General features: G+C 34.9%; 1 protein-coding gene across 13 annotated transcripts in view; it reads left to right on the forward strand.

Moving 5' to 3' along the window:
* Window positions 1-14170, forward strand: part of KTN1 (kinectin 1) — a 105098-nt gene that overhangs the window by 37058 nt on the left and 53870 nt on the right. For all 13 annotated transcript variants that reach the window (XM_070469388.1, XM_070469394.1, XM_070469393.1 and 10 more), the window contains 5 exons: window positions 6187-6303; window positions 8153-8293; window positions 11368-11474; window positions 12307-12439; window positions 13832-13919. In XM_070469388.1, the coding sequence (XP_070325489.1) occupies window positions 6187-6303; window positions 8153-8293; window positions 11368-11474; window positions 12307-12439; window positions 13832-13919 (586 nt within the window). The remainder of the gene's footprint in view (window positions 1-6186; window positions 6304-8152; window positions 8294-11367; window positions 11475-12306; window positions 12440-13831; window positions 13920-14170) is intronic.

Below are 14170 nucleotides of genomic sequence, written 5' to 3' on the forward strand. Positions count from 1 at the left end.
CTTGCCTGAAAAATCCCATGAACGAGGATCCTGGTGGGCTATAGTCCATGGGATCGGAAAGAGTTGGACACAACTGAGCAAATAAAACTTTTTTTTTTAAGCACACATACTCCTAACACTTTTCTGCTTTAAAGTGTTTAGTGGCTTCCATTTTTTTCTTAAAGACCACCCTAGTCGAAACCATCACTTCTCTTTTGATTACTGTCAGTATTCTCCTAGTTGATGTTTCTGTATTCCCTTGTAGCCTTCTGATCTATTTTTTCTATACAGGTCCAAGGTGACCTCTAAGGGGTAAATCAGGTTATATTGTTCACTGCTTTAAAAACATTTTGGATGCCTTGCTCTTTGCACTTAAAACATAATCTAGATTCCTTCAAAGGCCTATGTCTGTCTATCTCTGTAGCCTTATCTCATGATATTTTCCTCATCCTCTCATTAAAGCATACCAAATGTTTTCTTCTGTCTGGATTGTCATAAAACCCCTAAGCCCTTACCCCCAAACTTCTTCAGTTGGTTAATTCCTCCTTCAATTTTCCATTTAAATATCATTTCCTCATTTAAGGCTAATTTGAATTCCTAGTCTAAATTATTCTCCCTCATAGACTTTCTCATAACCATCTAAATTTTTTTGTCATAGCATTTGTGATGACATTATGTCTGTCCATATTTCCAAGTATCTGTTGACAGTGTTTTTACAAATCTGTGGCATTTTATAATGTTAGTATGCTTATTAGTCTCCATGTGGTGCCAGCAATGGTTCGGAATAAAGGATGTGTTCAAGGATCCTCAGAATAAGTGTGATAACTGTATGACTTTCTCTATCCAAAGTCAGATAATTCTCTTGCAAGGAACTTTCTTGCAAGTGTGTATCTTAATATATCTTTAAAGTGTTCTTAGAGGTTTGAGAAAATCTCCTAGCAAGGAAGAACCTCCAGCTGAAGTTAGTTACTAACTGTTTGAAATTACTCCTTTTTAAAATTAATTGGTTCAGGTGTTTCTCTTTTGGCTAAAGTTGTGGTTGGTGGTTTATGGGTGCAAGAATAGTCATTTTATTGCTTGGGACAGCTTTGAACTCTAGAGATTAGTCAGACTCCCCTTGATAGCTATATTAGGCAGGCTGAGAATGAAGTTGGGAATTGTTAAAGATAATGTTTTGAAATAGAGTGAACATTTTGAAACTTCACATTTTTTCCTTTTTCTTGGAACCTTTGGCTTTGAATTAAATCTTGTTCTGGCTTTCTCAGGGAGTGGTTCTATTCTTATCTTCAGGGACTTAGTGCCCTTGTAGATCCCCTGTATCAGGAAAAGACTAGGTGAATTTAATTACTCTCTTTTCATGTCATAAAAATTGAGTCTTGGTCAGGCCTTTTAGTAGATTTCAAGAACCCAGATATAGGTGAATATTCACATCTAATAAAGACCACCTCAGAGAAAGGGAAAAGGTAAATGCAGGAATACAAGCATAGGTGTGGGATAGAGATAGAGGAATCGGAGAACTTGCTGACTGATTAGATATGGTGGCTAAAGAAGAGTCTAGAATGAATGTTTTTGTTGGGGTAACTGGGTAAATTGTGGTGAGAATGGTTATTCTTAAATACGTTGCAGAAGAGAGAGCAGAGGGTTTTGAAAATTTTTAGGGAGTTGTTTTAGGCATACCTTGGAACTTTTAAGTGGTTATAATAATTTCACAGTTGAATATATATTTCTATGGAGTTGAAAATAGTTTGCATTGGGAGTAGTTTTGGAAAGTAATCAACTGTCACCAGTACATACAGGGGATGTATGTTGGTCCAGAGAGGATGTGCGGAGAGGTAAGAAAGCTCAGGAATGAACCTTGAGAAACATCAATATTTAAAGGTCAAGGAAAGCCACCACAAAGGATACTGAGAGAAAAAACACCAGGAAACAGTGGAATCATAGATGCTTAGGAAGGGTAGAGAGTTCAGAAGTGGTGGTAAAAAAAAAAAACAAAACAGTGAGATGCTTTAGAGCGATCAGGGAGAATAAGGATTGAAAAAATGGATTTGATATCCTTAGTGAAAGCACTTTCATTGTACTACTAGACTATAAATAAGTGGTGGATGACTAAGGACGGTGACAGTATCCACTTTGAATAAGCATAGATGGGAAGAGGAAAACAGTAGAAGCTAGAGGGGTTTTACAGAGTTGTAGAGGAGATATTCTGTGTATGTATGTACACATACATACCTATACTCTAAACATAAAACAGAAGTGTCTTATAACTTAAACACAAAGGCATTTTGTGTTTAAAAAAGTTATGACACTTCTGTTTTATGTTTAGAGTATAGGTTAAGATCCTGGGCTGTAGGGTCACATTTCCTAAGATTCACATCTATATGTTACTACTTTGAGCTTTGTGGCTTTAGATAATTTACTTAACCTCAGTGCCTCAGTTTCCCTGTTTTTAAAATGGGAATGATAATAAGGTTTTGAGAATTAAATGAGATAGTACACAATAGATGCTTAAAGTTTTAGCATAAAGTAATTGCTCAAAAATGTTAATTTCATGTGATAAATAGAAAATATTTAAAATGTATTTGATAAGTTTTAGTTGATTATTAATTTTCTCATGTTGGCCTTTAAATATACTTGCCTTCATTATGTGATTTCTTCCAATGCAAACTTATTAACTATTTGGCTCCATGTTGTATAATAAGAGGAAGTCTATTTAAATTTTTTCCTACTTTCTCTTTTCCTTTCCTGTCCACTTTTAAAAATTATTGCATTTGTTTATAAGATACTTATATATTTAATGTTTGTTTTGTGACTGTACCTTTTATGATTGTTTCAGTCTTAATTCTACAGCTTAATGGTGGGTTCAAATCTTGATATCAGTTCTTTTGTCATAAACTTCTTTATTTAATGTGACTTTGCATTGACTCTTCTATAAATATTCCCTTGGACAAAGCATGTCTTTTCAATTCGGAGAGTCAGTGTCCCTTGAAAGAATTGAAATGGGTGTTAAGCATAAGTTGGATCTTCTTTGCCTGTTGTCTTTATTTTTAAATGGTTGTCTGAGGAGGCCCTAAAAATAGCTGAGAAAAGAAGAGAAGCTAAAGGCAAAGGAGAAAAGGAAAGATATATCCATTTGAATGCAGATTTCCAAAGAATAGCAAGGAGAGATAAGAAAGCCTTTCTAATTGATCAGTGCAAAGAAATAGAGGAAAACAATAGAATGGGAAAGACTAGAGATCTCTTCAAGAAAATTAGAGATACCAAGGGAACATTTCATGCAAAGATGGGTTCAATAAAGGACAGAAATGGTAAGGACCTAACAGAAGCAGAAGATATTAAAAAGAGGTGGCAAGAATACATAGAAGAACTATACAAAAAAGATCTTCATGACCCAGATAACCCATGATGGTGTGATCACTCACCTAGAGCCAGACATCCTCGAGTCCGAAGTCAGATGGACCTTAGGACGCATTACTACGAACAAAGCTGGTGGAGGTGATGGAATTCCAGCTGAGCTATTTCAAATCTTAAAAGATGATGCTGTGAAAGTTCTGCACTCAACATGCCAGCAAATTTGGAAAACTCAGCAATGGCCACAGGACTGGAAAAGGTTAGTTTTCATTCCAGTCCCAAAGAAAGGCAATGCCAAAGAATGTTCAGGCTACCACACAATTGCACTCATCTCACACACTAGCAAAGTAATGCTCAAAATTCTCCAAGCCAGGCTTCAACAATACGTGAACCAAGAACTTCCAGATGTTTAAGCTAGATATAGAAAAGGCAGAGGAATCAGAGCTCAAATTGCCAACATCCATTGGATCATCGAAAAAAACAAGAGAGTTCCAGAAAAACATCTATTTCTGCTTTATTGACTACACTGAAGTCTTTGACTGTGTGGATCACAACAAACTGGAAAATATTGCAAGAGATGGGAATACCAGACCACCTGAGCTGCCTCCCGAGAAATCTGTAAGCAACAGTTAGAAGTGGACATGGAACAATGGACTGATTCCAAATTGGGAAAGGAGTATGTCAAGGCTGTATATTGTCTCCCTGCTTATTTAACTTCTGTGCAGAGTACATCATGCAAAATGCCAAGCTGGGTGAAGCACAGCTGGAATCAAGATTGCTGGGAGAAATACCAATAAACTCAGGTATGCAGATGACACCACCCTTATGGCAGAAAGCAAAGAGGAACTGAAGAGCCTCTTGATGAAGGCGAAAGAGGAGAGTGAAAAAGCTGACTTAAAATCCAACATTCAAAAAACAAAGATCATGGCATCCAGTCACATCACTTCATGGCAAATAGATGGGGAAACAATGGAAACAGTGACAGACTATTTTCTTGGACTATTTTCATGACTGCAGTCATGAAATTAAAAAATGCTTGCTCCTTGGAAGAAAAACTATGACCAATCTAGACAGCATATTAAAAAGCAGAGACATTACTTTGTCGACAAAGATCTGTCTAGTCAAAGCTATGGTTTTTCCAGTAATCATGTATAGATGTGAAAGTTGGACCATAAAGAAAGCTGAGCACCAAAGAATTGATGTTTTTGAACTGTGGTGTTGGAGAAGACTCTTGAGAGTCCCTTGGACTGCAAGGAGATCAAACTAGTCAGTCCTAAAAGAAATCAGTCCTGAATATTCTTTGGAAAGACTGATGCTGAAGCGGAAGCTCTGATACTTTGGCCACCTGATGGGAAGAACTGACTCATTGGAAAAGACCCTGATGCTGGGAAAGATTGAAGGCAGGAGAAGGGGACGACAGAGGATGAGATGGTTGGATGGCATCACTGACTTGATGGACCTGAATTTGAGCAAGCTTCAGGAGTTGGTGATGGACAGGGAAGCCTGGCGTGCTGCAGTCCATGGGGTTGCAAAGAGTCAGACACGACTGAGGGACTGAACTGGATCTTCTTTACCTGTTGTCTTTATTTTTCATATTTTGGTCATAAAAAAAGATAAAACTTTTGCTTTATTTCCACTTATTTTTATTTACTTCTCTACACTCTGAACTCTGTGTCTTCTATTATGTTTTCAGCAACACATCTTTTTCTGTTTGCTGCTTCTAATTAGATTATATATCTCATATGGTGTTACTTTTATTTCTACTTTGGGCTTTGCCAACTCATATTTCATCTCATTTTGTGGTCTTATTTTTCTTCTGAATTATTTCTTGTGAGCTCTGTTCCTTCCTCTTGTTTTAAAAAATTGTTGGTATGTTAGACTTTAAAAAGTCGTGGTGACATTTTTTAATCACAGTTTTTGTCTGTTCTTGACCATCTTTTTAGAGTTATTTTTCTGCACTTGGCATTTGGTTTTTCTTATTGCTTTTCTTGCTTTTTTTCTCATATCTTACATAGACCCTGTTTTATTTCTTTTTCATTAATACACCCTTTCCAATGAAAGGTGTTTCTCTTGCATCATCTCTGTGGCTAGAGGTTGATAATGAAGGGCCAAGCCCCACAGTTCTCCTTGGGCTATGAGCCTTTCCTTCTCAGATAAAAAACTTCATTCACTACCGAGAATCTCACTGTAGAGAATCTCTCGTAACTGCCTCACTGTTTAGCTGCCCTCTTTGAATTAGGTTTATCTGTCTGATATCTTCTATATTTCTACTTCTGCTTCTTGAGACCTGCTAGTAAGAAAATTCCTACCTTCTATCTTTGTTCTTGTGCCTGATACCAAATGGATTGTTGGTTTTACCTTTCAGTGTATGCTTGTTAACTTCAGAGAGCTATGTAACCCGTGGCACCTCTGTAGTCTTGGGTATATTCCGGCAGGGTTGTTGAGCATCTGCTTTGATCTCCACTACTTTTGGCAGTCTTTCTGATATTATACTTTGACATTACAGTTGATTGTTTTATTTTAGCTCAGTTTGCATTAGGTTTCATGTTCCTTGTTTTGATCTTTTAGGAGGGAGAGAGTACTGTCTTGACTTTGTGTTTAAAAGTGGAAGTCTGTAATTCTTTGTAAAAATCTGTTTCTTGATTGATATGTGTCCTGTTGTATACATCCGAACATGTAATGATATAGTGATTTTTCTAAATGATATTTCACTGACAGTGTTTGGCAGTCATTCTGTTTTATATGTAATAGTGAACTCTGCCTTGGCCTAAGAACACTTCATATCAGATAGTTCATTTTCATAATTTTCATTAACGGTTGTTAATTATTAATAATTCTGTATTGATTTCTCAATTGTAGTACAATAAAGGAGAGTTGACCGCACTTGTTCATCAACTTCAAGAAAAAGACAAGTTAGTTACTGCTCTGAAGGAGGATACTGCTGCTATGAAGGATCGGTGCAAGCAATTAACCCAGGTGAAGACATGTTTGTATTTGAGGGTTATACTTTCTGAATCAGAGGCAGTGAAGGATTTTAGAAGTTGTTTATCATCCCTCATTTATTTGTGTAATAAATTTACACCCAGTGAAAGTAATTTTCTTTTAGAATTTAAGTGGTGGAAATACCACTATTTCATGGTATTATATCCTTTAGTCAAATTGTGAATTTAAAATAGCAGTACTTGTAGGTATACTAATTTCAGAATAATGGAAGCATTTGGACTCTGGGAGCATGTTTCAATTGTTTCTGACCTAGAATTATTCTATAGAAGCACAAAACTCAGTGTGATCTTGTTTAAATCCAATTTGTTGGATAAATGTGAAACTCTTATATAGGTAGTTTTTAATCAGTGAAGTTCTTTAAACCCTTTTTACTCTGAGAGGTTTAAAAAAAAAAACTTAAAAAAAATATAAAAGTACAGACTTCCAGTTATAAAATATTTAAGTCCAGGGGAGTTTATATACAGCTTGGTGACTATAGTTATTAACATTGTATTGTATATTTGAAAGTTGCTAGAAGAGTTTTCATCACAAGAAAAAATTTTTAACTACGTGTGGTGATAATGTTAACTAGACTTATTGTGGTGATGATTTAGCTATAAATACAAGTATTGAATCATTATATACTCAAAACTAATGATATTCTGCGTCAGTTGCATTTTAAAAGATCATGTAGACTGAGAACGTAATTGAAATTCTATAGTAAATGTAGTCTCATTTTTCCTGAAGTGCTTTTTCTCCTTTTAGATGTTAAATACAGTAGAGTAAATGAGGTTTATTTCACTGTCATTTATGTAGCTACTAGATTACATTATGAGAATGGCCTCATTTGAATATAAATCTTTTCTGTGAATTTGAGGTGAATAAAAGTCAATGGAAAACAGATTAAGATTAACCAGTTATGATTGCTAAAATAAGTATTTCCATAAGGTTAGAAACTATAATTTTCTGATTATTTTAAAAATTAGAAAAAGAATCTGTTTACTTTTGTGTAACTCATTGAGCTATATACTCAAGATGTATTGTGTATACTTTTCCTAAATGTATTATGTACATCAGTAAAACAATTTGCGCGTGTAAATAAACTCATGCTAATGGGCAGCTCTTAGTTAAATGAAAATCTTAAAGTTTGTCAAGCAATTTCTTAGATCAGAGGAAATGGACTGATCATACCTGCTGGTAATTTTAAAGTTGCTTGGCTTTCTTGCATTTTAGTAATTAATATTTCTTCTAGGGGTTCATAATACTTGCAACACAAAGTGAAATCACTCTTTTAATGTTTGACTTGGGAAGATAATAAAACTTTCTGAGTTTTACTTTCCCTATTCTGCTATGAACATATCCTTATCTCTTCCTATAGGAAAGAGATTTTTCTCTTCTTGACAGTTTTTTTTTCCCCTGGGGGTCTTTTCTGTATTCCAGAAGAGAGCTGGTACCTGGAAATAATGAAGAATTAACTGTTTTGCTTTAAAAATGTTCTTTTTTATAATCAAGTTAGATGTAGATTTAATCCCACATTCAGCTCTTTAACTGTTAGACCAAAAGTACATTTGAAATATGAGTAAACAGAGCAGCTAAGTGTTTATGAAGGGAGTTGGTATAAAGAGCAAGTAAGATGTAGAAGACAATTTTTTTTAAACCTTTGACCTTGGTTTTTAAGCAAGTACTTATTTCAGGATTCATGATTGTTTTGCTGACATAATTTTTGCTGATGTTAAATATGTTTTCTTAGTAAAATCTTGCTCTTATTTTTTTTTTTTGTTCTTATTTTTTTAAGTAACAAGTTTTTCATAATTTTTTTTTTTTTTCTGATTTACTCTTCTAGGAAATGATGGCAGAAAAAGAAAGAAGCAGTGTGGTTATAGCAAGGATGAAAGATCGGATTGGAACGTTAGAAAAGGAACATAATGTATTTCAAAACAAAATGCATGTCAGTTATCAAGAGACTCAACAGATGCAAATGAAGGTATATTTTTGTTCTTTGAAAAGTGAAGTGAAAGTAAAGTTAGAATGTAAGATTTTATTCCACATTCTTTGAATACAAAATTAAATAGTTGTATTCATTTTATTAGCAAACTTTTAAGTGTCCTGTGCTGGCTTTGGTATCAATGACTAATTAAACTGGCTTCCTCTCCTTAAGTAAGCAACTTTTTTAGGTGGGGAGGCTGGAAGCTGACAAGTGAATACTCTGTTACAATAGAGGTAAGCATCTGGTGCTTTGGAACAATGGAGATGAGAGGTGGGGAACAGAAGGACTGTTAGGGAAGACTTGTTAGCATTGATAAACAGACTTTGTTGATTCTTTGGAAACAATTAGGCATTGTCAGGAAAGAGAGTGAAGGAATGGGCACTGGGTATAAGGCTTATTACCCAGTGAAATTCCTTCCCATCCCGAGAGATTGGTGGTTCAGTAGGTCTCTTCTGGGGTCCAGGATTGAGCTTTTTAATGAGTGCACTCCAGGTATTTTTGATATAGGTTGTCTAGAGATAACAGCTTATGAGAAATATAGTAATAGTTTTGGTATTTGGCATTCAGGGCTGGAATGAAGAGATCTAGAGAAATAAATAAAGGACTTGTATACCTGAAGACATGTCAATGGACATGAATTTGAGCAAACTCCAGGAGACAGTGAAGGACAGGGGAGCCTGGTCGGCTGCACTCCATGGGTTCGCTAAGAGCCGGATAGGACTTAGCAACTGAACAACATACCTGAAGACTGGCGGACCAGTGAAGGAGTTTAAGCAACCCAGCTGTGTGTTTATAGTATTTTAAATTATTACTCTGACATAGTATGCAGAGTGACAGCAGTGTGAAGAGTGGAACAAGGGATAGTTGGAGGACTTTTGCCGGAATCCAAGTAAGAGAAGGAAAACCTTAAGTCAAGACACTGATAATGAGGGCATTTATTTGATAAAAAAGAGGTAGTAGATAGGGCTTGGTGATGCAGTGGAGAAGAGAGGGAAAATGATAATGGTTTTAGCTTAAGTGACCTTCAGTTTTGTGTTCTTACTTTTGCCTGTTTTCTTTGAACATTTTAGAGGGTTCAGTGCTTTCTATTTTTACAGTGTTAATCCATTTTCATGATTTCCATTAGGTCTGGACCAGTGATTTTTCATTGTTTTCTTTCTTCTTTTCTTGTTTCTTCATCCTCCCTTCCATTGAAATATCATCTTTATTATTGATTAAAAGGCTATTGAAGAATATGGGTTTGGCTTGCTTGTCAAGTCGGCTTATAATACTCCCCTTAATTGAACCTTGTGGCTCAATGATTTTTTTGAAATTGTTTCCATTGCCAGCTGATGCTTCAGTGTGAAAGTGCTTGTTGGCACCTCAAAATAAACACGTGTGTAAAATCAAACTGTTGATTTTGGTCAGGTTGTTTTTATTTTCTAATGTTTTGAAGCATTATCATTATTATGCTTGAATCCTTTGAATTCTCTCTCACTTGCCCAATCTACAATTTGTTCTGAAGTCTTAAAGATACTTTATTTCTAGTTTTTCTTGCATTCAGTTTTTAGATATGACCTTAGTTTATTATTTCTTACTAGCATAATTACAACATTCTTTTTTATTTTTTGAGAAGGTAATTTAATTTTTACTTTTTTAAGTTGATTGATTGCTTTACAATATTGGTTTGATTTCTGTCATACATCAACATGAATTGACCATAGATGTACATATGTCCCCTCCCTCTTGAATCTCATTCCCTCCTCCCATCCATTCCCTCCCCTCTAGGCTGTTACAGAGCCCCAGTTATAGCATTCTTAATAGGTCTCTTTTCCAATTTAATATATAATTAGCACAAGATTTTTATTTGTAAAATAGTGCTTTGATCACATTAGTAGTCTGCTGAAAAATGAATAATTCTTTACTGTTATCAGAATTACAGTAGTATTTTCTGTGGAAAGGCCACTAATAATGAAAAAAAAAAAAGTGAATGAATCTCTTCTCAGGTTCTTAACCCATCCACTACCTGGATGCTTTAATTTGGCTCAATCCTCCATCTTCCCAGCCCCCAGTCTTTTGAAATATTCTTTTCCATTAACCAGATTATTGAAGAACTGATTTTTCCTGACCTCATGTGATCTTTTCCCCTCTTAATTCTGACTTACATTCATTTGAAAAGTAGTTGGATAGCTGTAGCAATATCTTTCCTGGAGAAGGAAATGGCAACCCACTCCAGTACTCTTGCCTGGAAAATCCCATGGATTGAGGAGCATGGTAGGCTGTAGTCCATGGGGTGACTACGAGTTGGACACGACTGAGCAACTTCACTTTCACTTTCAGCAAAATCTTTTATTGAAGGTTAAGGGTTTTGAAGTGATTATTTCTTTTTTTGAAACTGATCGCTTGCAGAAGTCAAGATATAGTTTATATGTGATAAGTTTTCTAAGAATTAGCAACATATATTTTTTTCCCTCTTAATTGAATAGGTTTACTAAAAATTATTAAGAGTTTTTCACATACTAAAGTGAGGATGTGGGAATATAAGTTTCAGTGTTCTTTGTCTTTTGATTCTATAATTCTGAAATAAAAAACTAGAAGCCAAATATTTTAGCAGGTAGATTTTTGTATAGTGAATTTGCCATCTACTTGGATATGGCTCAATTTGTAACTTAATGTAAATGTTTCAAACGTATTTTCAGTCTTTACACTTTTGATTACTAAAACCTTTTATTAAAATGTTGCTAACTTAATTGACATATTCTAGGATGAATACAGTCTCCGTTCTATATGAGTCTTGTGTAGGAAAGATTTCTAAAAATATCTTTCAGTTCTAAAACAGCATCTTAAGTATCTATTTTACATATGATAGCATCCAGCCTCTACTTGCTTTCTTGAATGCTCTGACAACTTATATTTACTTTGTATTTGTCACTATCAAAATTTATCCTTTAAATTTGCTTATATTTATTTGAGAAGGATATCCAGACTTTATTCTATTGATGCTTTTTTACTTTTCATCATGATAAATTTTCTTTGAGGTTAGCTCTGGCAGTTATTGTTTTCTAAATCTTATGTGTGTAAAATAATTTTAGTTCCAGCAAGTTCGTGAGCAGATGGAGGCAGAGATAGCTCACTTGAAGCAGGAAAATGGCATACTGAGAGATGCTGTCAGCAACACTACAAACCAACTGGAAAGCAAGTATGTTCCCAAATGCTTTACTTTTAATAAAATGACAGTATTTTCATTGAATGGTAGAGTGTTTTCTTCAGTCACCAAAATGTGTTTGATAGTAATTGGTTAGACTTTTGTTTTGTTTTTTACACTTGTTTTTAAAATGAATAAATTTTCAAAACCTATCCTCTTGCTTTTGAAGAACCTCTTCAGTTAAACTGTATGATAAATACTAGTGCCACCAGTGGGATAGCTTACAAATTTAAGAGACTGAATTAGCAAGTTTTAAATCTTCTATTTCCTTTAACAGTAGTTCTCAAACTTCATTATTCTGAAGAATATCTGGCATGTTAGCTGCAAATCATATTCTTGAGTCTTATCCTTATAAGTTTATGATTTAGTGGCTCTGAGGTAGAGTCCTGGAATCTGCATGTTAAGACACATTCCTTATGATAGTGATTTAGTTGGTGTGAGCCATACTTGAGCATGCAAGCATGAACAGTGGCATACTTTGAGAAACAGTCCTAGAGAAGACTAGTAGCATGCTTACATAGAATAACTATTCTGATTGGTTGATTCAAAACACTGATTTGAGAGTGATACTGTTGATTCATGCTCATGGTATGTGGTTACCCATTTTTCTTGATTACTTTATGGTAATTTTAGTATTTGTATTATTGTCATCAGAATGATTCAGACATTATATTCAACCAAATTCACTATTAGTAGACACTTAGAGCATTCGTTGTCATTTACCTATAAGTGGAATCACTAACTCAGCAAAACTCACATATTTTCTTTACTCATTTATGTGTGTTTGTAATAATGGAAGGTTCCTAATCCAGTTAACTGTTTTCAGGCAGTCTGCTGAACTAAACAAACTGCGCCAGGATTATGCTAGGTTGGTAAATGAGCTGACTGAGAAAACAGGGAAGCTACAGCAAGAGGAAGTCCAAAAGAAGAATGCTGAGCAAGCAGTTACTCAGTTGAAGGTGAAACAATACCTTTATTTATCATTTCATAAATAATGTGGCTTTTCAATCCAATAACTTGAAAGTGTATATAGCTTTTGAGAAATGTAGTTGGAGGCTTAATGGGCCTGTATAGAAACATGTACACTAATGACAGAATTGAATATAGGCTTGAGTTTGAAGTTAAAGACTATTTGAAGATATGAAAATTGATATTAGCTGATTGACAGGCATAAACAATAGAATTTCACCTTATGTGTGGAGGTGAGGGTCTGCATGTATAAGACAAAAATCAAATTTTTGGTAGGTAGTTAAAATCACCTTCAGCATCACTTATCAATAACTTGGATCTCTAAGTAAGTTTAGTAGAGCCTATTTTTATTTCAGCATTGGAATAGATTATTTTCTGTTGCTTGAGCACAAGGCCAAGTAATACTCCAGTTGCTTTCACTTGAGCCATAGTAGAAAAAAAAATCACACAGTTTCTTTAGACACCAGAGTGGAACTTGGTGCCATTAGATGCTTATACTGAGAAGACATGCATGGGGTTGCTTAGGCTGACTGAGAGAGAGGAGTGGACTTATTTTTCTTGCACATTTTAGCCTGTGCATATTGAGTAGAATGCTGAGTAGACTTGTCTGTTCCTCCTTGTACAGGGGAGAGGATTTGTTGAACAGTTCAGTTTCTGTAAGTTAAATGTATTGGATGGCTTCCTACCTAAGTCATCAATATAGATGATATACCTTAATACCAGTTCCAGAGTAGTAGAGGTTAAAAGAGCTCTGAGGATAATTGGATGTAGAAAGTAGTGTAGTTTTTGCTTGCTTGAAGTTTTCATGGGTCCCTGTGGGAGAGTGATATTGTTGTCCTTTCTTTAATAAAATATTTGTCTTGCTAATATATTTGCTGGTGGCATTCGTAAATACGATGTTTGTGCTCTATGGATATGGATAAGTAGATTAATGACATTAAACATTATAGTCATAATTGAAATGTTGTGCTATACCTCAAAATAAGAATTTTAGGAACCTACTAAAATTTAGCAATAAAGATATCATCCTGTCTTTTGAAAAGCCTATCACCTGAAGGAAGATTATTGGAAAGCTCATCATAGCTAAGTGGGTCAGTATATATATATATACACAGTAGTAGCTATATTGATCCACCAGCACAAATAAGGAGTTTCTGAAATCTCTAATCTGTAAATCTGTATCTGTAGTGGGTAGAATGGCTGTGACTGATAATATCTGTGCATATTATCAGGCTGAGCACATCTGCCTATGTTATTAAAATGTGGGAGACTAGTAACTAGTTGTTGGAAGAAGCAGTTTTATGGCACAATAGTAAAGATAGAGGATGCTTTTTTTCTGTAAATTGAAATCCTGTGTTTGCGCTGACTTATCCTTTCCGCAGGTTCAACTTCAAGAAGCTGAGAGGAGGTGGGAAGAAGTCCAGAGCTATATCAGGAAGAGAACAGCAGAGCATGAAGCAGCTCAGCAAGGTAAGGGGAAGAAATATTCACATAAAGTTACTATGTAATTCTGGGTAAAATTTCCTCCCCTCTCCATATGTGAAGAAAGTATAAATTGACAATTTGGTTATAGCTCAATAAAAATAGCTTTTACACTTTGAATACTTTTATTTCTTTAACATTTCTTAGGGTTTCAAAAATAAGTCTCTACTGGTTTTGTCTGAGGTAAGTTGCAGATAAAATTATAGTCCATAAACAAGAGTAGTAGGAATCTATGTGTG

The sequence above is a fragment of the Odocoileus virginianus genome, chromosome 6 (assembly GCF_023699985.2).
Source record: "Odocoileus virginianus isolate 20LAN1187 ecotype Illinois chromosome 6, Ovbor_1.2, whole genome shotgun sequence".
Lineage (NCBI taxonomy): Eukaryota > Metazoa > Chordata > Mammalia > Artiodactyla > Cervidae > Odocoileus > Odocoileus virginianus.